General features: G+C 46.1%; 2 protein-coding genes and 1 long non-coding RNA gene across 10 annotated transcripts in view; 1 reads left to right on the top strand and 2 right to left on the bottom strand.

The window, feature by feature from the left end:
* Positions 1 to 1,291, bottom strand: part of fam169ab (family with sequence similarity 169 member Ab) — a 17,812-nt gene extending 16,521 nt beyond the window's left edge. For 2 of the 3 annotated variants that reach the window (XM_035521419.1, XM_035521418.1), the window contains exon 1: positions 221 to 1,291. In XM_035521419.1, coding sequence (XP_035377312.1) covers positions 221 to 308 — 88 coding nt within the window. In that variant the 5' untranslated portion in view covers positions 309 to 1,291. The remainder of the gene's footprint in view (positions 1 to 220) is intronic. The other variant, XM_035521417.1, reaches the window with a different exon arrangement.
* A 9,348-nt stretch (positions 1,292 to 10,639) lies between these two features.
* LOC113588020 (beta-1,3-galactosyl-O-glycosyl-glycoprotein beta-1,6-N-acetylglucosaminyltransferase 4-like) lies at positions 10,640 to 13,440 on the bottom strand. 6 transcript variants are annotated; one of them, XM_035521437.1, is made up of 3 exons: positions 12,787 to 13,431; positions 12,510 to 12,565; positions 10,640 to 12,344 (listed from the first exon to the last, which is right to left on the bottom strand). In XM_035521437.1, the coding sequence occupies exon 3, from the start codon at positions 12,341 to 12,343 to the stop codon at positions 11,087 to 11,089; it is 1,257 nt and encodes a 418-aa protein (XP_035377330.1). In that variant the 5' UTR covers position 12,344; positions 12,510 to 12,565; positions 12,787 to 13,431; the 3' UTR covers positions 10,640 to 11,086. The 6 variants fall into 6 exon arrangements, with proteins under 6 accessions (XP_035377330.1, XP_035377331.1, XP_035377332.1 ...); XM_035521438.1 differs by having other exon boundaries at positions 12,939 to 13,431; XM_035521439.1 differs by having other exon boundaries at positions 13,344 to 13,362.
* LOC113588021 lies at positions 13,339 to 14,367 on the top strand. Its single transcript, XR_003411818.2, has 2 exons — positions 13,339 to 13,419; positions 14,089 to 14,367. It is a non-coding gene; the product is annotated as an uncharacterized LOC113588021 (long non-coding RNA).
* The last annotated feature ends 8,133 nt before the right edge of the window (positions 14,368 to 22,500 follow it).

The following is a 22,500-nucleotide window of genomic DNA, read 5'->3' as shown; positions in this document are numbered from 1 at the left end:
GACATCCCGACGGTGCTAAACTACGTTGCTTTCCCAGCACCGCACAGTGATGAACACTAAACCTCCCGCAATCCGGTTCTGCGACGCGGCGGACGGGCCGCGGGCCGTGGCAGGCAGCCTAGGCCGGAATGTTCGTGCACTCGAGGAATTTCAATCGTTGCACGAACTGCCGGACGACGTGCATCGATCGCGAGTTTGCAGTACAAGACGTCTTACTTACCGTCGCCTTGCAGACGAGGCGCTCGCTGTATATTTTCTTCTATTTTGATTCGAACGGGTTTTTTGGAAAAAAACAAACAAAATTTCATTCGGCGAGTTGCGCGAGCGAGCCGTGGGCCTGCACTACGTCGCGCCTGCTCAATCCCGTGCGCGCAACCGCGCGCTCTTCTGCGTCTGTTCGTCAGACGGGACGTGCAGAATTCCTTCTGAATCCCAGTTCCAACGACGTGAATCCTTTAACATTTTCTGACCATTTTTAAAAACAAAACAAATATATATCTGTGTCGTGCATGCTGAAGACAAACTGCTCGAAAGCGAGTAATATTTGTAAATATCTTTTTTTTTTTTAAAGATCTGAAACGGGTAACGTGTCTTTATGACCTAATTGCAAACAGGCCTTTTGCAAAGAGAGAAAACTAAAATCCAACGCAAATTAGCAAACACGTGGAAGTAGCCGGAGTAAGGTCTTGATAAAGGATACACGGTGTTCCATGCTTTATCTTTTGTTATGGGCAAGAATGTCACTAAGAAACGGTAAGAAAAGTTCTTAAACTTCGCTAAGAGCAGTCACATATAGCTACGTTTAAAAGTACTAGTGTGGAAGTGATCCGTTGACAGGAATTAAGTGTGTGGCAGTGTGTTATTGGACGTTAATGTATTGAAAGATTTTTTGTTTTGTGCTAGTCAAAGGCATGTCTGTTCTTGCTTTTATTTTTATTGTTTGCAATATATGGCATTTTTCTTCCACATAAACACTAACCGCCTAAGAAAATATCTCAATATCTTTGGTGCCTTGTTAATGGTGGTTTTGATAGGCTGGCAACTTAGCAGGTCGACTGCCGTCACCCTCTACTCATAAAGCCAAGGCTAGCAATGCCTTGGGCCGCTCTTTCCTAAATAAATGATCAATTTTAACCAAAGGACAATTTAAAGAAACAGTTAGATCCATAGGATGAAATTACAGAGGCAAAATCCTGACACCTTGTCCTGGTGTAAACAGAGAGCTGTCACCTTCAATATATCACTGTAAACATAACTATAACATTTTAGATATAATAATGTGCAGTTGTCATATGGCCTGGGGTGTCTCCTAATGCATTTAAATATTGGAGGCCGAAGGTTGATAATTAAAATCATTATAATGTGGTGAATTTGTAACAGGTTTTCAAGCAGTTTGTGTGGGTTTATATATATATATATATATATATATATATATATATATATATATATATAATGCCGATTCAGTGATTTAGCACTGTATTCTTGTGTTGCATCTACAGTTGTGTTCCTGTGCCCAACTTTCTTACAGTAATATTCGTTTTGTAGTAAGCCCACCACTAGATGGCGCAATTGTCCACAAAGTTTTAAAACCTGTGTCTAAAACCGTAAAATAAGTCAAAAATGTTTTCATGTGTATACTTTCCTGACCCAAAGGGTTTTTTGTAGGGAATTATAGTATACATCTTTGCAACATAATAATAATAATAATAATAATTATTATTATTATTATTATTATTATTATTATTATTATTATGAGTAAAAAACATTACACAGCTATCAAAATTATTTGTATAATGTTTTTGTCTAGAGAATATTGTCTAGGTCTAGAGAATATTTTATTAATTTCTTTATAAAATCTACAGAACTGCAGAAAATTGCCATTCAAAATTCACTTAATTGAGTCTATACGCCATGTTGAGAGACTGTCACTCATATTTGTTCAAGAAATGCCTGTACAAATAAATAAACATCCGACATAAATAAAAACCTCTGTCAGCACTTCACCATTCATTCACAAGGGGGCACTGTCGAGCACCCAATAGCCTGCTAGTGGATTAAATTAAGCAATCGCATTACTGTTTTAAAGAGGCAGATAAACAGTTTAAGTAAATCCGTCATGTGTGTTCTTGTGTGCCTACCGGGATGTCTTTTATTGTATTGATGTGCACGTCCCTGATGATGACAAAGTGACTTTCTCTAAGTACTTTGAGCTTTTCTGTGTTAAATGTTTGCAAAGGTTTTGCCAAGAGTGAATTTTAAATGAATATGTTTAATGTTCTACGTTACCTCAGTTGAGAAAGCCACAGCCAGCGGGTTGTCACGTAGCCCTCACCAGTCCTGTTTGTACAGCAGAGGGTGACGGAGAAGAGCATTTATTGAAACGCAATTACAAACTGCAACACTGCATCAGAGAATAATCTACAATGAAAATAGGCTTCTGGAAGACGAAAAATGACATACGTGTAACTTAATAAATACACACACACACGCACACTGGACATAAAAAGGGCATAATGAAATTAATCCATGGAATTTAATGGTACATTTCTATATTTTATTTTTGCCTTTTCTTAATTTTTATTTATGTATTGGCACATTATTTACTTATATATTTCCTCATTTATTCCACTCTATTTATTTATTTAGCTAAATGACTGTTTTTATGGTCACACTGGTTATATGAACTGATACGTATGAACATTATGAAGTATTAAGGCTGACCGACGCCATCGCGTATTAATAGAAGGCTACGTAAAATAATAAATATATTTTATAAAGACATTAATTTAATTACGGCCCTTTTCATGACCGAATCGTGTTTGTTTCTTTATTTGCGCATTTATTGCGGTATATTTAAGTAATTTCCCGTCCTCCACAGGACATCAACTCGTCGAGACTGTCCAAATAATCTGATGACTAGGCAAAGCATCGTAGAGGTTTAATTTCTGGTTAAGTAACCACCTAAGGATTTAGTTTAGTTTAGAAAGCTGGCAAACGTCCGCAGGGGCGCGTTTTGCCTTCACGGCGATCTGGGCCACGTCGTTTCAAGAAAGGGCGCGCGCCATTCAGGCTACCCGTGCCGCTTTGCTGCCCCGCGAGCGGCGCGGGCGCGCAGACTCGTGACGGCGGGACTCGCGCCACAAACGGCCGGCGCGCACCCGCACTTGACTTGGCACGGAGCCTCACGCTTCCCGTCAGGTCGCGCAGCCGTGTCGGAAATGTGTTCGGCAGCGCGCGCACACCTCAGGAGCGACGCGCGACACGGCGCGAGGGAATCCCGCGTTGCAGAAACGCGCTCACGCGGCGGTTACTCGGCCCGGTGACGCAAAGGTTCTCGTGGACGCTTCGGGTGTACTTTGAGTTGACGTGCGCGCGGTGGGTGTGGGGGAGTAGCCGAGCGTTTCCTTGCGCTTGCCATTCAAAGTCGTAACCAGAGCTGATGTAAAGTTCGCTTTCTATTTTCTCCCGCTGCAGATGGGCCCACCTGTTGCTTCCTGGCGAGCCTGGAAATTATGCGACGCGTCCTCTGCACAAGCTTATCGGTGCATTCAGTAGCGAGCTGCGGGTTTTGGTAGTTTTTCCGTGTGAGGCCTCCTTAAAATGTCGAGGTGCGGCAGTACGCGAGGTCACACATGGCCGGTTTTTTCTGTCGTGGTGTCTGCGGCCTATCCTATTGTAATAGAATCGTGGATTGGCTTATAGAAAAGCATTAAAAACAACAAGAACATATTTGGAGGTAAAAACGTTTTAAACTTAACTCTTAGTTGTTTTAGCAGGTTGTTCTGCCAAACAGCCAAAACCAGTTTGTGATGGGAAACGTTTTTGGAAGCTGTTTTTGTTGAGCAGGGTGGTAGCACTTTGGCTACAACTGATTGTTTAATTAATTAAAATATTGAGGAACTACTTTAGGCTACTTGTTGGAACAACAAATATTTAGTTTATTTTTTTACATCTCTTGCAGCTATTTGTAGTCTAATATTTGTAAATGGAAGTTGTCTATAGAAGCTGGCCATCCCAACTGACTAGTGCCAATAGGTTAACACACCAATGTAAACTATAAAATATGTTGCTGTGTAAATAGCTAATGAATGTTAACAGTGCTATAGGGTGCTAATTATCTTGTATTTTCACTTTGTAAACATCAAAAGGAAGCTGTATAGAGGTAACTGATTTTCTGTACATTTGGAGAGACTATGCACATATATCAGTGTAGAACAGCATGCCTTTTCAATTCTCCACTGTATGTTTTAAATTACATCCTTTTAGTATGATTTACATAAAGTACTTTTACTTATAAAATAGTTATTCATGCAAATTGGCTAATGGAAACACTTGTATTTCAGGATATATGAAGGCTTTCTAGGAATTGCTAGTTTGTTATTGTTGTTTTTGGTCAGGGTAGGCCGGTCATCCAGTAGGAGGGACACGCACAGCACATTCCCTGGGGCCAGTCACCCATTCACTGCTCATACTCGCCTGTTCCTCGTTCACTGGGCACTGCACGTTAGCAGACCTGCGGTGTCCTCAAAATACAAACTGCTGCAGCAGTCACGCCAAGAACACACAACGGCTCGTGTCATATCCTGTTATGATTCCGCAAACATATGTCAATGTTTGACTTACGTTTTCCACATTCTCATCGTTAATCATTTGTAATCCATTGTTTGGCTACGTGTCCGTGTGCAAATATCGTAACACATCATAATGGCAGCCTCGTATAAGTAGACACTTAATAGTTGGTTAATAATTTTCAGGGTCATACACATGCTAGAAGTAAAGCACTAACACTATTACTCACCATTATGTGCATTATTAATGACAACTATTCAAACTAAGGTGGAGAGCCAAGCACATTCACAGCCACACAAAGAGCCCCATTAGAGAGCCTTTCTGGAGGAACAGAGGACATGACAATGCGCAGGACACTATCGGTGAGAGTGTACGGTGGAGGCGACGCGCAGGACGCTATCGGTGAGTGAGTGTACGGTGGAGGCGACGCGCAGGACGCTATCGGTGAGTGAGTGTACGGTGGAGGCGACGCGCAGGACGCTATTGGTGAGTGAGTGTACGGTGGAGGCGACGCGCAGGACGCTATCGGTGAGTGAGTGTACGGTGGAGGCGACGCGCAGGACGCTATCGGTGAGTGAGTGTACGGTGGAGGCGACGCGCAGGACGCTATCGGTGAGTGAGTGTACGGTGGAGGCGACGCGCAGGATGCTATCGGTGAGTGAGTGTACGGTGGAGGCGACGCGCAGGATGCTATCGGTGAGTGAGTGTACGGTGGAGGCGACGCGCAGGACGCTATCGGTGAGAGTACGGTGGAGGCGACGCGCAGGACGCTATCGGTGAGTGAGTGTACGGTGGAGGCGACGCGCAGGACGCTATCGGTGAGTGAGTGTACGGTGGAGGCGACGCGCAGGACGCTATCGGTGAGTGAGTGTACGGTGGAGGCGACGCGCAGGACGCTATCGGTGAGTGAGTGTACGGTGGAGGCGACGCGCAGGACGCTATCGGTGAGTGAGTGTACGGTGGAGGCGACGCGCAGGACACTCGGTGGAGGCGACGCGCAGGACACTATCGGTGAGCGAGTGTAAGGCCTTCAAGACCGTGTTAACGGCACTTAATTCTATGGCACTTTTCATACACAGTGGTGATTAAAAGTGCTTCACACCGACACAAAAGCATGAAAGTGTCACGTGGGCAGACGTGTTTATTTTCCACTGGTGTACAGTAATAAAGAACTGTGGTGAGCCAAACCGGAGAGGAGAAGACGGTAGTGCTGGTGGTGGTTCCTCGTGCGTCAGCCATGCACCAGAGTCGCGAGAAACGCTCCGTGCGCCCGCGGAATAAGCCATGCTCGGCACTGGACGTGTAAGACTACAACTCTTGACTTAAATAAAGTCGCTCTGTTAGTCTAGGATGTAGAAGGTCATGTTGGTTTTAGGCATGGACTCCCACAGTCTGGCGATTCAGTACTTGGTGTTTTGTCTGCTCAACCTGACCTCGAGCGCTACTGCTTGTCGCTGTGAGAAGATTTCCCTACGACTTCTGATAAAGCGGCAGCACCTGGTTGGTCTCTAGCCAGCTCTCTCGTTACCACGCTGACCTCGCGCGCCTCAGCTCTGCTAAGACCTTCCCTTCTCTGTAAATACACTACAGCTTCTCTGGCTATGACTAACTCTGGTCTGTCAAGTTGGTGCTGGACAGAGAAAGGGGGAGGTGTCACACCGGAGGCTGCGGAACCGTACAGGATGAGCGTTCCTTAAATAAAGGGAGAAACAAAGCAGACAAATCAAGGCTCAGGTGCAAGCAATCAATAATCAGATGATTGGGAGTGTGTGTGTGTAATGCACCCTGTGTGTAACAAGTGATCTCCACCGAACTCGCAGAGAGAAGCTGCATGTAGCTGTGTGTAAAGGCTGCAAAGGTTGTGCACACACACACACACACACACACACACACACAAACCATATCAGAGCCATCCCTAATTCTGTCCATGTTCACAGCCTCAAAGAAATGCACACGCAAAACACACATCTTAACAGCATGCCAGTGAGAACACATATTCTCACACAACACTAATCAATTATTCAGTGAAATGCACACGGGTTCTTGGTTGCCCGGGTAGAGAGCCTTCCTCACCGGACATTCCCGAAGCCTTAATCAAACTCTACGTGATCCGAGAGCCCTTATAAATGGCCCAGTGTGTGGGAGTGTTTGTTGGAATGTGTCTGGAAGTGTGGGAGTGTTTGGGAGTGTGTGCGCACGTCTGTGGATGTGACCGTGTGAGAACATGTATGGAAGTGTGTGTAGAAGTGCAGTCTGCCCCGAATGGATTATCGCACACATTCCAGATTGGCAGGAACGATACGACGAGAGCTCATGCATGAAGAAGAAGATAACAAAACTGCACCCACCTGGCTTCTGAAAGCGAGACTTGCCCAATTTCAGCAGTGACGGTGCAAAAGCTCCAGTGGTCGTGCCTGTCACGTCACCCGACCCAGAGCTATAGGAGCAAGATAAAAGTCTGAATCCAACCAAACACTGGCACTGAGGTCTGGACAAAAACGTCAAGACCTTAGTGTGGTTTGAACTGAATTCATTTATTTAACTGTGTGTGTGTGTGTGATAGTTCACTGCCTTGCTGTATTGCCTTTAGCAGTTAATCATTAGGTGTCTGTGTGTTTACGCCCTTCACTGACAGAAAAGGTTTTGCAGGACAGAGGTTGAGCTGAGTGGTGAGTCAGGGCATCAGAAAGAAAGTAGATCCAAACACAAGATCCAGCCCCAGGGTGCCGCATGGCGCTACGGTGCATTGTTAACTGAGCTAGTTTCCTGTCTCATTTTTCCATGGATGGGTGGAGATGCTCTGTCAGTCTGAACTTCTGACGTTAGCGCTGATGCCCTTTGTAGACGTATGGGAACAGTATTAATACACTGTCTACACATCTGATAAGAGTACCGATATCCTGTGTAGAAGTGTGGTAACAGTATTATGAGTCTGTTAGCGATACTGATACCGTGTGTACACGTGTGCTAACAGAAATGATACCCTGTGTATGAGTCTGATAACAGTGGTTGCAATTGTACAGGATGTGCAACTGGAATGGCGAGAAGCTTCCTGTGAGAAATGGGCACTGATGCTCAGTCTTTAAGCCATGACCTCAGCCAGAGAGGAAGTGGAACCCCTGCTGTGTACGACAGAACCACTTTCTCTGCAGATGTGCCTGGGTTTAAAAAAAACAGCCCACGGGATGTGTGGGTGTGGGTGTATGAGAGTGAGAGAGAGAGAGCGATAGATAGATATGTGTGTTTTAATATCAGTTTTCTTTCTTGTCTCAAGGTTTCCCATAACAGTGGCACAGTGCCATCTGTTTCTGTTGTCTTCTACTAACACTCCTTCCCCACTCGCACACACACATTACAGAAGAGATACATAAAGCACATAAAGCCTGGTCGTATTGATTCTCAAAGCTGGGCTTTTCTGACTGCTAATGAGATTTTTAGTGGTATTTACCAACCTTAATGTACAATACAACTCATGTTTTCTATGTTATTTTGCATTATATTATAAACAGACCAGGACACGTAAGGAACAAGACTGCAGCCTACGCGTGCTTCTGGAAACAGCGGAGGACGAAGAGACGACTGGCCTAGACAAGCCTGCTCGTGGTCCCAGGTGCCCCCGTGTCAGTGGTCCCTGAACCAGCTGCTTCGCCTTGTCCTGCTCCTGCCCCTGAACACTCCGGAATGAGTCTGTGCCGTTGGACGTGCACGGTCATGTTTTGCCGGGGGGGGCGTCGGGTCAGCGCCTGCCACACGATAGCGTGGTTCTAAAGCGAACCTCGCTGCTTACGAAAACAGGATCCTTATGGATCACTTAGTTCAACTTCCCGACCGGCAGGCGGGTGTCCCCGTGGGTCTTCCCTGTTTTTGGAATTTCCTCTCTGTTGAGCTCAGTTTTGTTTACGTGTCCCGAAGGAAGAAGGAACTTTACCCATTTTTGTAGAACAAAAGCACCAGAACAAAAGGCCCCCCGTGACTCGGACCCGCTAGAGCAACACACGATTGCAGCGTACCAGGATCTCGGTGGGCAGAGTTCACGCAGCCATGTTGGAATGCCGGAGAGTGTGCCCATACAACAGGTGTGTTTGCCCCATCTAATCTGTCACCTTACCTATGGCCTTTTGTTTTTTTTTATTATTTGTTTTCACACTTTGTTTCACATTCTCTCCATCCAGCATTGTGGTGGCCTCAGATTTGTGCTGCCTTATTGTGCTCTGGGTTTTATGTTTCTGGTGTTTGTTGTATGTGAGGACTTGGTTCTATTTGTTCTTAGCAGAACGCCGTAATGCAGAACCCACCTGCAAGCATTAGTAAAGCTACACTCAGTGACATTAGTCCAGAGTTAGACTCTAGACTACAGTTTTTAGGGCTGTGTACACACTAAGTGAAACCTACCACTCAAGGAGATCACTCAGCTCAGATCCACACAACCGAAGCCCACTTTTCGCAAAACACTTAACACACTTCTCTACATTAGACACAGAAATTAAACACAACTCGTTTCAGACACTGCCTTTCAAAACAGCACATCTGTGCTCCAACTTCCAACATGGCCATTGGGTGTGCCAGATAGTGATAAATTTAGGTTTTTATAAAATATTGTACACATTTGAATAAAGTATTTCATTTTGCAAAACACCCAAAGTCCTCTGTATCCAACCTTTTTCAGAATTGACATTATTATTATTCTACAGATGTAACGTGCTTCTTCCTATACTGATGAAACATTTTGCTTTGATGCTTGCAGTGTTACGACTGCTGTTAAAGGATGATGCGACAGATCTGTGATTTATGTGGAGTAAAGACCAGGCTGCTGTTTTCACATGACACGGGGCACTCTGCTCGAGTCTTACGTGCCAATTAATATATTCACGTAAACAAACATCAAAACACACCAAAAAGGAAGTCGTTGTTTTGTTGTTTTTCTTCACATCGGTTGATGTTGCGACCTGCCGGGCGCACCTTTAATGGTGCCCCTTTGACCTGTGGACAAATCTTTCAGCAACATAATCACTTCAGACACACTAACACATATTTAAGGCCCACCACTGGCCGTGGGTGGAACAGGCAGATCAGAGCCCCCTCCTCCCCATTACAGGACACCTGGAGGACACTGTGGACCAAGACAAAAAGTACCAACAAGAAAATGTTACCAGAAGAAACCTGGAAGTATTTACCGCATAGCCACTTTTTGTTGACAAACAAATAAAACCACACTGACATGATAAACAAATAAACGCACTCGCTGGCCTGGCAAACAGCTTTAAGTTCAATTTTATGGGGTGCAAGGACTTTGCACGTTTCAGTACACTGTGTCTGGAAGATGAAGGTGGAAAGCACGGGAGTGAGCATTACAGCGCTGGACACGGGAGTGAGTGTTACGGCGGAGGACACGGGAGTGAGTGTTACGGCGGAGGACACGGGCGTGAGCGTTACGGCGGAGGACACGGGCGTGAGCGTTACGGCGCTGGACACGGGCGTGAGCGTTACGGCGCTGGACACGGGCGTGAGCGTTACGGCGGAGGACACGGGCGTGAGCGTTACGGCGCTGGTGTTTTCACCCCGTATGCCCCAAACCCCCTGATATAATAACCATTTTGTGGGAATCAGTTGTGTGTTGCACTCTGCACAGCTGGAGCAGGAGCTGAAGAGGTGACATCACCTGTACTGGGGAAAGCTAGCTGACCCAATAGCCAAACTGGAAGAGCAGAGTGTCAGGGAAAACTGATGACAGCAACTTTTCTTGTTAACTCTGCACAAAGTGCAGCTATATAGCCCCTTCTTCAATCTTGCATACTGTGACAAAGTAATTACTGACATACAAAAAAAAAAAACCCGCAAAAGTGCGGAAAGCACCAACAGCCGACCCAGAACCTGTTTAGTCTCAGCAAAACCTCTGGGAACAGGAATTCAAGATGTGCCAGGACAAAATAACAAACCAAACTGCTTTTTAAACTGAAACCAGTTCAAACGTCTACCCGCCCTTTCCAAAGCTAAGACTTTACGACATATTAGCGGCGTAGAACCCCTGTGAATTATCAACTACTTTTCTGTATCGCATCACAAAGGCGTCTTAAAGAGCCACCTCGAAGAATTTTATTAAAAATAAAGCAAACAAATGACAAATAAATTATAAAAGAGTTGAGGTTCATTATTGACAAGTCTTGCAAAATAATTCTCAATAACCACAAAGTATTTCAAGAAGCCTTTTAACCACAAAAGAGAACAGGAGTGACCCCAAGGCCTGCCCAGGGTGGAGCCACGGAGCCTCCGCCTGTAGCAGGCTGGGGTTCGCGTTTTCCAAACGGGCTAATTAGTACCAGTCGATGTGGGATACTGGGAGTTCGGTACTTCAACCCTGTGAAGGGTTTTTGTTCCAGTGTAAACCTCCCTGACTAGAATTACCTTCCTAACTAAAATGTAATACAATCAACCTAAAAACGTAAAAGTTGCCACAATATCCTAGAAGGCTGGTGAATGAATGAATGAATGACCCCCAGGGTGAGGGGAGAAGATGGCGTCAGTGTGCCCCAGATGTCCTCTGTCTCTCAGCCAGTTTCTCTTCCAGGCATTCGATGAGGATGGGGTCCACCTTGGGGTCCAGCTTGTTAGCGAACCAGTGGCGTCCATCCAGGAGCCAGCGGAGCTCGGCGGCGCCGTAAATGCACACGCTGCGTAGGTGCACCCCGGTGCATGCTGGGTAGAGCCTGTGTTCCAGGTACTCCCACTTCACCACACGCGTCTTGCTCGTCAGGTCCGAGATGTCTGGCTCAGAGAGGCCCACCGCGCCCGGCGCTTCCGGCACGCGGATCAGGCTGGCCCAGAAATGCTCATCTGGCGAGTAGGTGTCCTCGGACCACGCCAGGAAGTCCTTCGCCAGCCGGCTCTGCTGCACAAAGGTCACGAATTCTCGGGCGAGCGTGAAGTAGGCGCTGCCGACGAACACCTGGATGCCGTGCGGGGGCGGGGCTTTGGCCTCGGCCGTCCTGACCGGGAGCGGGTGGTACTGCGCGTTCTTGTCCCTGAGGATGTAGCGCACGCTGAAGCGCTGCTTCTTGGCGTTGCTGGGCCGCACCGTCTCCAGCATGCTGGCGCCGCCCAGCGCCCGCAGCTCGCGCACCAGCTCGCTGTTGGAACGCAGCGGGAAGTCCTGGCCGCACAGGTTGATGGCGTAGCGCCAGGGCACGGGCGAGTTGGCCAGGTCCTTCAGGCAGTTGAGGTCGGCGTGAAGGCGGGAGATGCCGGCGTACTGCACATGCTCCAGCTGCGACGCCACGGTCAATTTGGGCAGGCAGCGCGCCAGGCCGCGCATCGCCTCCGCGAAGACCGCCGGAGACTTCAGGTCGTAGTGCAGGCAGTAGACGTTGTGGGGCATGTACACGGCGCGCAGGATACGCTCCACCATGGCGGCGTCCTTGTGCACCACCAGTGAGTAGGCCAGCGGGAAATCGCGCTCCGCCTCCGACACGTGCGCCTCGCCATAGCCCCGGGACGCCAGGTAGCGGGCGCAGTCAGAGGTGGCGTTTGCCACGCTCGCGTCGCTCGCCATCGTCACGCCCCGTTTTCGGAGCGCTAACGATTTGCCCAGGGCCACGGGGTCCATGTTGTAAACTGCCGAGCAGTCGATGCCGTGCTGCTCGGTGAGGCGACGTGTGTCCAGCGAGCTCCTAACTACTACCTCATTGCTCCCGTACGTTCTCATGTACAAGCAGAGGACCAGCACCAGCGCTGACATTAGGAGCAGAAACAGTTTAGGGTATCTGATGCGTATTCCCATCCTGACAGAAGAGAAACAGCATCAAAGACGAAAAAACCGTTAGGTACACGTCGGTCTGCAAAACACATACGATTCAATTTCTCTCGCCTCTAAATATATTTATGAAGCGAGCAGCACGGCGCACAGAAGACTTCAAAAGTTTGTGGTTTGCATGTCCTCAGCTCACCTCGCTCTGTTGATCGCTATATGAATCCATTAGACACTTTCTGCCAGCATTATAGCCTACACAAAGTTAAACCAAAAAAGGAAGCTCAAACTTCCTACTCGAACAGTCATCTTACAAAGTTCGTGAAAAGTGTACAAGTGCTCAACAAAAGGCGAATTCCCCGAGCAGAACAAACTTTTAGAACAAGCTACTAAAACGTTATAATAATACATCTAGGAAAACCATGTGCTATACGCTAAACAATTTTTAAAAGCGCGCTCGGGGTTCTTAAACTTACATAAATACGACAAACCGGAACGAGGTACCGTGGCTGAATAACTCTAGAATCCAGCAGAAATTTTCTTCTGCACAGGTTTACAACCCCAACTCAAATATATATATATGTAACCTTAACACTGTACACAGTAAAAAGCAAAATGTGGAAATTACATGCAAATCTACAGACAGCTGGTTTCCGCGTCTCCAAAAGTATTCGTGACCGCCATCCTTTCGCTCGCGACAGGCGTGTGTAAGCGATCCGCCCAAGCGTTTTGCGTCTTATGTTCCTGTTCGCCTAAACCGAGTCAGCACCACTCGCACATTTTTTTAATGCCATCTTCACGTCTTTTGTAGCCCACGGGCAGGGTTTCCAGTTGGCGCATGAACCCGACGCCCTCCACCGTTAGTCCACGAGCTTAATAACGTGACCATACGGAAGCACGCGGCGCTGTCAGCTCGGGCGCACGGTGAACACATCAAATATGCAAAACCAGACCGCCACGGATTCCTCTTAGGAAAGGCACGTTTTTCATTTGCGATCTTGATACTGTGTAGGTTTGGTGTTTTACCACGTACATTGTCCGCTCGCTCATGGATTTAGAGTTGAGAAAAGTTTCAGCCGTCAGCAGCTTCTGCCGGGGACCAGCTCACGGTACGAGAACAATCTGCACAACTTCAGCATGTCAGCGCAACTTCCTGCTTTTTTTTTTTTTTTGGTTTACGATAACAGATTCTGTGTTTGATGGCCACTCTTGCACATCTAAAGCAGTCTTCACTAGTTTTCTTCATCGTTGTTATTTTGTGTCAATCTAAATCTTAATTTAAATAAACTTCTGACTTTTTTTTAATCACAGTTCCTGTTTTAAATACGCGCAGTGGCTTCTTGTCTTCGCTTATGGCCAGCGATGTCTAGGCTCCTTAGCTACATCAAATCAGCAAAATTTGGTTTTCAACATTCTGAAATGTGTATCCTTTTTTAAAAAACACGGGACATTCCAAAGTTTTAAGCAATTGTCCCACAAGAAACTGAGTGTCTGCAGTGAGTGTCTCCATACTAAACTTAAAGATTAAGATAAATACTGAAAAACAGCCATTTTCAGAAGGCTTGGACTGAAAAACAGTAAAACCATCCTTTAACACATCCCTGGAGGTTAACATTTGACACATCCCTGGAGGTGGACACTTTAATACCAAGTAGATCTCATATGAGGATCTTCTTTAAAAGTCCATCACAAGTGCTGCACTGAGTAACAGGGCTACACAATATCATCATTATAGTACATTATATAATTACATTTGATGACCGTAATATGTCTTGCAGTCCACCGAAGCACAGTGATGAATCCTAGACAACACAAACAGCACAGAGCCTGGACGTTGGACCAGAGCGGTTTACATCTGATGGATCAGGCCGTGTGCCGTGATGTTTCCAAACTCCCGAATCTGGAACGTCTGGGCTGCATGTTCACACACAAATCCTTTTCTTTTTTAAAAAGTGATTTCTTTCAGTGCTCATTCATATGTTTTGCCACAATAGCCCAACTAACAAATAACATAAAATTCAATAATTATAATAAATGAATAAACTGAGTATTACAGAGCCCAATATTGTGATAACAATCAATAAATGATACATCGTGGAACCGTGCTGAAGGGTTTCCTAGCCTGAACCTCTCTCGCAGGCCAGAGGGTCCGACGACCCAGTGGGATCAACAGGAAGGAGTGTGGGATGTTTATTGTCAGGTAGGAACACCGCCACCCGTGAGAATAGCCGTGGCCCAGGAGGAAACGTGGCGTTTATTACAGCAATTATGTACATAAAAAGACACACCTATTTAACTCCATAATTGGTGTTATTGGAGCTTTATTGTGAATTCTTTCCATGGAAACTAAAAACTCCCATATATAGGAATGGACATTCAGGTCAGGTTTTTGCTTTTTTTGTGCTGAAATTGAGATGTGGGTGTGAACCATCTTTTCTCTAGTAACACAGTAGCAGTTGGCAGTTTGCCAGCATCTCCCAGAAGCCTTACAGGAGCCTTACAGTGGACAGAAGTCCACTGCGCCTCCGTCCTTCCTCGCGGTACAGCCCAGACCTAAAAATACCCCTCACGCGGTCAGGGCTCTTCTCCGGCCCTCTCTGTATGACCGTCGTGGTATTACAGATAAAACTGAACTGATCTGAGCACAGTTTTTCAAAAGCATCGTAACACAAAGAGCACCTTGACGTGGTAGTGGCACTATTACGCTGAACTCTCTCTCATTAACATGAGCTTAACACTACGATGCTTTTGGGAAACAGGCCCCAGATCAGTGGGGAAGGTAGCCTAGTATGCTTCTGTACTGAATCATGCGCTGTAGGTCATACCACTTGGGAGGGAAGGTGGGTAATGGAATCTTCTGGCAATACAAAATGCTCTTTCAGTCCAGAGGCCCTCTGGCTGTCATCTGCATAAACTCAACCTGGACTCGTGCCAAATTTAAAAAAGGGGCGAAAAAAAGTATTTATGAAGGCCTCTTAAAAATATTGCACAGAGTTAGAAGATTTTTCCTTTGCTAAGTGAGCAGAGGAGGGGCTCTAAATGTTGGGAGTAATCTGTGCTTTTACAAAAACATTGTGATTTCGCATCAACATAAAACCCTCACCTGGGTCTGTGTGCAGCACCGCATGTGTCCGCATCCGGCTAATATTCTGACACACCTGAGCAATCTATTTGGCTTTCTCAGGAGGGCTGGAAAATTCCGGTACTTAAATTAGCTTTGGAACCATGGATCGGTAATTTGTAATGTATAATTCTTTGTTAAAGATAAGTGGTTGGAACTCAACTGTGCAGATGGGTGAGTCTCTGGGAGAACTTTACTGGCCGTTCACAAGGCTGTGACATCATTCTGGGTCATTAAAATAATAGAACAGTAATATGAGAAATTCAAAATGAGAAATTCTCCAAAACCAACACCACTGGCTAATCATTGCTAGCTGAGAACAATCTGGGCGTGGGCCCAATAGTCCAATGATTGTGCATGATTGACATGATTGACAGTTGCTCTCATCAACTCTGCTACACTGCACAAGCAGAACTGAATATAATCTGAATCATACGTGTACACACACCCATAAGCATTTTGCGAATAACTCAGAACTTATGCCTCGTTCACGGGATCTGAAGAGATGGCAGTTTTCTGGTGTCTATCAAGATGAAACTTAAATCCAAACAGCTCCTTAGTTCAGTACTGACTCTGAAACAGTTGTCACAGGACACTTGGCATACGTCTGCTCTGAAGAACAAGATTAACTAGAAAGAAAAGACAGATTTAGTCTTCATGGGGCTTCAGTGTGTTGAAACACCATTTGGCAATTAATATAACAATGAAACCTATAGCCCCTAGGACTTCGAGTCAGATCATCCCTCCTTCCCAACCGCAAGTGGTTACAATGTACTTCAAAACACGCGCACGCACACACACACACACACACACACACACACACACACACACTCACACGCACACGCACACACACACACACACACACACACACACACACACACACACTCACACACACAAGAAAAATGAAATTAAAAAGCTGTTCATACTGGTCGGCCTCTTTCCCCTGGCGACCAGTAGAAATAAATACATAAATAAAATGACAACTGTACAGCTGCAGCGAAACACGGTACAGCGCTGTCACAGACGTCAGCACCCAGAGTGTCTCACGCAGAGGAGTGGAGGTGGGTTTTGGGTGGGGGGCGCCGTCTACGACTTGCTACGACCGTTGTCTTCCCACTCCACCCAGATGACACCACCCACCATCCTATTTGAACAGCAGAGAGGCAGAAGAAACCTTAGCATGACGGAACAGTCACATGTCCACTAATCCTGTCCAATCTCCTCCGTGGCCGGGGAATAACCCCTTGCTCTGCTCCTGTCGCCCAGAATTTCACCTCCTCGGTGCTGCAGGAACCATGCCGTCAGATCTCCGCCCGTGTGTCCCACCGGGCGTCTGTTTACATCTCTGTGCCGCTGTCTGTGAATTGGTTGAAACAGCATTGTGAGCTTTGAGGAATTCCTTTGAGAATTGACCCCCCCCGACCCCACCCTGATATTCCTCCTTCATGATGGTTCCTTTGTCATATCGCCTGTCATGGTCTTGCATCACTAATCAAGCTTAACTGGTCCCAGGTGGATATTCCCTGCATCTCACCAAAATAAAAGTCCCGAGGGTTTGTTCAGTGCTGTCAAAGGTTCGACACATCGACCTTTCTGCAATCAAATATGCAACAAGATGCGTCCGTCTGCATCGCGTGTGGGTCTCCACGGCACCACATCACTGGAGCTTTGAGAAGGTGAAATGTTTTTCCTGTAGATCGCCTGATAGAAAAGGTACAGGTAAAGGTGTTCATAACCCCAGGGTCATGAGATCACTTCCCAGGGACAGGAGCGTCTCCCAAATGTTCCCCCGCGTGACTTTCCAAATCAAATCCAAACACGCCAGCCAGCCGAGCTGCATTCAGACACACTGGCCCATGCAGGTAAAAGGTCCCAGACAGACAGAGTCATGGAGGTCAGCACCGAGTCCGAGCGGAAGGCTGCGTTCCAGGGTCTCTAAAGCAGGGATCAAGCCCCCGCACACGGTACTCCAGCCTGTCGTGCTTTGGGAAACACCAAAACAGGGTTGAAGCGTTAAACACAGGAAATACCAAACCCAGGAGAAGTCAACAGCAAACTCTCCGGTGAAGTGTGAACCCGAGCACTGCAAGCTTGTGGGTGTCTAGCTTAAATGAAAAGTCTTTTGTATGGCTTAAATAAACACTGGAGGTGATATGGTATTTGATTTATGAACTGCTTTCTTCTCTGAGAGCTTCCTTTTGTTCCCTTTTCGGGAGAACAAGCTGGTCTACTTTCCCACTCCCCGTTCCTTTAAGGCTCCATAAGCTTGGCGCTAAAAAGAAATGAAATACATTAAAAATGAAAGAAAAAAAAATTTTAAATCAATAAAATCAATTTAAAAATCTGTTACTGTTGTGGCTGTTCGGCTCTATCGCTGATGCCGGGAGCCAACGTTTACGGACGAGCTTGACGAGACGAGCGCAGCGAGAAAACCAGGAGCCTGGGCCTGCAACCTGCTCGTCTGTCCATTACGAGAGGAGCCAAAAACAACAGGAGCAACAGTAAAAGTAACGGAGATCGCAGCGGGTCATTTCCTTCCATGCCTTTTGTGCTCTTGCTAGAGATAAGCAGGCTTTCCTCAGACTTCTCTCTGAGGTTATCGTAGGGCCACCAACCCCAACAGACGCCGAACCCTGAGGGGTCTTGTTGTGCATTCATTTTTGCTTGTTTTTAGAACATTTATCTAAAATATATGGGTCTGGATTACTTCGGACGACACGAACTATGTCCTCGAATTAACATCATGCGTTAACCGAGCCGTATTTTATGTTATGAGCACTGCCCTAGCTTTTACCGACGAGGTCCTCGCGAGGTCCTCGCGAGGTCCTCACTCTCAGTGGGACGGTTTTCCACAGTGGTGTCCCCCTTCAGCTCGGACACGCACATCTGGAAAGCTGCTTGTATGGTTCATAAGTGACTTCACTTATGAATGTAATGCAAATGTATAATACGTACACGCTGTTGTAGTGAGGTCATCTTTTTCAAACAGCGTTTGCTATATAGGAACCCAGTACCAAACCATGCGAACTTTAAAACCTTCCACAGCAGGTGTTTGGTTTGGTGTATGTTGGGGTATTCGTGTTGATGCTGAGGAAACTATGAAAGTATATAAAGCCTTTGATTGCATAACATATGGATATGGTAACATTGTAATATATTGATATTGTAGAATGGTAACATTGTAATATATTGATATTATAGTATGGTAACATTGTAACATATTGATATTGTAGTATGGTGATATTGTAAACCAGTGTGCTTTGGTTTGTCTCATGGATTATGATCTAGGCTCTGAGTTCACTTACTTTTGCTTTAGATTCTGTGAAATTCAAGGCTTGTTGTATAAACCTATTTGTTAGTTGCTTATTAGCTGTAATTACTCACTACCAGTGTAGTTTCGCCCTGGCCTTTGGTGTGAATTGAGGGGCGGGCTCAGCACTTATTGAACTTATTGACTTAAATTACAATCAACATCTGGAGAAGGTTTGGTGGTGCTCTCAGTTCACCTACCGGACTTCACAAACTCAGCTAAGTATCTTTTCATATTATTTCAATCCTTTATCTCATACATCCACAAATCAAGCATCTGAAATGTGTCTCTCAATTCCTGTCCACATATGCTACAGATCTCCTCAATGCTATCATCATAGACGTCGCAATCTCAGCAACCTCACTGACTCACAATGCTCAGCACCATCACATATCGTGGTGGCAGGAGGGCTCTGGAACTGCCAGTCTGTGGTCCAGAAGGCTGACTTCATCTCAGCATTAGCATCCCTCCACTTCCTACACTTCCTGGCTCTGACAGAAACATGGATCACTCCTGAGAACTTGGCGACTCCGGCTGTCCTGTCCTCTGCCTTTCCATCCACACATTCTCCGAGGCGTCTCAGTGACTCCGGCTGTCCTGTCCTCTGCCTTTCCATCCACACATTCTCCGAGGCGTCTCAGTGACTCCGGCTGTCCTGTCCTCTGCCTTTTCACCCACACGTTCTCCGAGGCATCTCAGTGACTCCGGCTGCCCTGTCCTCTGCCTTTTCATCCACACATTCTCCGAGGCGTCTCAGTGACTCCGGCTGTCCTGTCCTCTGCCTTTTCATCCACACGTTCTCCGAGGCGTCTCAGTGACTCCGGCTGTCCTGTCCTCTGCCTTTTCACCCACACGTTCTCCGAGGCATCTCAGTGACTCCGGCTGTCCTGTCCTCTGCCTTTTCATCCACACATTCTCCGAGGCGTCTCAGTGACTCCGGCTGCCCTGTCCTCTGCCTTTTCACCCACACGTTCTCCGAGGCATCTCAGTGACTCCGGCTGTCCTGTCCTCTGCCTTTTCATCCACACATTCTCCGAGGCGTCTCAGCAGGGATGGTGGTACAGGTTTACTAATGTCTCCAGAGTGGCGTTTCACTCCACTTTCCTTCTCTACACTTTCCATCTCCTCTTTTGAATGTCATGCCATTACAGTGTCTTTCCCCACCAAACTTCTTATCATTGTCATCTACCGCCCTCCAGGTTCCCCAGATCACTTCACTGATGAGGTCGACATCCTCCTGAGTCAATTCCCCATTGAAGGAAATCCACTCATTCTTCTTGGAGACCTTCCATCAGACAAGCTGCATTCCTCCTGCATCCTTCCACTGTTGACAGCATTTGACCTCACCCTCAACCACTCTCCTCTGACTCACAAAGCAGGCAATGTTCTGGACCTGATCTTCACCCGTACCACCACAACATCAGACATCGCAGTCACCCCCCTCTACCTCTCAGACCATCACTTTCTAGCCTTCTCTCTCTCCCTTCCTTCTCCTTCCATCCAGTCCTCTCCAACATGTTCCTTCTTCCTCTGTCACAATCTGCACTCCATAACTCCCTCTTCCTTTACTTCTACTAATTTGTCCACCCTTCCTCACCCTGACTCTCTGTCTTCTCTCTCTTTGAATACAGTTACTAATTCTTTCATTTCTACACTCTCCTCATCAATGAATCTTCTGTGCCCTCTCTCCTCTAGACCACTTCTGGCTCCTCTTTGAGATGGTTTCAGTCCTATCAGCACGGACGGTCCTATCAGGTGACATGGAGATGATCCACATCCAAACCGTGTAGATTCTCCACTGGTGTACCACAGGGCTCAGTATTGGGCCTCCTTCTCTTCTCTTTGTATACTCGTTCTCTTGGTGATGTAATATCTTCTCATGGTTTCTCCTACCACTGCTATGCCGATGACACTCAATTATTTCTTTCTTTTCCACCCTCTGACACGCAGGTCTCAAGATGTATCTCAGCATGCTTGACTGACATCACGTCATGGATGACAGCCCACCACTTGAAGCTCAACCCCAGTAAAACTGAGCTTCTGTTCATCCCAGGTACATCCAACCCCTACCATGACAGTTTCCTTTGAGAACTCCCTGGTATCACCATCCGAAGCTGCCCGTAGCCTGGGCATAACTTTGAACAACCAGTTGTCGTTCTCAACTCATGTTTCTAATCTAACCTGGTCTTGCAGATTCCTCCTTTGTAACATACGAAGGATTCCTATCTCGCAGGAAGCTACCCAGGTGCTTGTGCAGTCTCTTGTGAACTCAGCGCTAGACTACTTGCTGGTCTTCCTCTAAGAGCCATTAAACCTCTACAACTTGTCCAGAATGCAGCAGCACGACTGGTCTTCAATCTTCCGAAGTTCACATATGTTACTTCACTGCTGTGCTCCCTTCATTGGCTCCCTGTAGCTGCACACATCAGATTTAAAACCTTGATGCTTGCCTACAAAGCCAAAAATGGACCAGCCCCTTCATACATGAGGTCAATGGTCAAAGCCCGATCCGTATCTCGAGTACTTCGAACCTCAAGTACGGCTCGGCTTGAAATACCTTGCTTCAGGGCTCATGGACGACAAGCATCGAGACCATTTTCTGTCCTGGCTCCAAGATGGTGGAATGAACTCTCACTTGCTGTCTGGACAGCAGAGTCCCTTGCAGTTTTCAAACGCAGACTGAAGACCATCTATTTGTGGAATATTTAAAGGACAGCTCCAATATTGACTAAATTCATACTTGTAGGGCATTATTTATGCTTTTTAACAAACTCTAGTACTTATTGTTTATAGCACTTATCATTGTTTAAGATAGACCTTATTTATTTTGCACTTCTAGGTATGAGCATTCAACCCTGTATTCTACAGTATTCTAGTTCATTGGTATGTCTGATTCTAACCTACTATACTGTACTTTTGTAAGTCGCTCTGGATAAGAGCATCTGCAAAATGCTGTAAACGTAATATGGTGATATTGTAATATGGTGATATTGTAATATGGTGATATTGTAATATTGTGATATTATAATATGGTGATATTGTAATTTGGTGATATTGCAATATGGTGATATTGTAATATGGTGTTATTGTAATATAGTAATATTATAATATGGTGATACTGTAATATGGTGATATTTGTAGTACAGTGCCCGAATGAACTGCAGTTTATTACAAGAAAGTAGATCAAATGTGTGTGTGGGTATGATAGAGAGCAAAAGGTAAAATGTGTGAGACAGACAACAAAAATAAAATGTTAGTTTGAGAGAGAGAGTGAGAGAAACATGTGTGGGTGGAGTATGGTGGAGGTTAGACAAAGTGCTACGTTCAGTTTCCATAACGTGTTCAACTCTTCAACTGTGTGTTTATGTGTGTTAATTTGTACAAGTGGGTGTGTACACATACGGGGTGTGTGTGTGTGTGTGAGTGTGAGTGTGTGTGTGTGTGTGTGTACTGGCATGCTGGCATAAAGGATGCAGTGTATGCTTCTACTTTAAATAGTCCTGAGGATTGTACACCCCAACTCTCCTTCCCTCCTGCTTTTCTGTGTGTGTGTGTGTGCGTGTGTGTGTGTGTGCGTGCGTGCGTGCGTGTGTGTGCGTATGTGAGTGTGCGTGTGTATGTGAGTGTGTGAGCGTGTGTGTATCTATATATTAGTGTGAGAATGTGTGTGAGTGGCCACATTACCTAAGTAGTCACCATCACGCCCGTTAAATAATCAAAACAAGGCAGCAGGAATACAGGAGGGAGTTGGAGCTGAAG

The sequence above is a fragment of the Electrophorus electricus genome, chromosome 22 (genome assembly GCF_013358815.1).
Source record: "Electrophorus electricus isolate fEleEle1 chromosome 22, fEleEle1.pri, whole genome shotgun sequence".
In the NCBI taxonomy this organism is placed as follows: Eukaryota; Metazoa; Chordata; class Actinopteri; order Gymnotiformes; family Gymnotidae; genus Electrophorus; species Electrophorus electricus.
This window is presented reverse-complemented; position numbering and strand designations above follow the sequence as displayed.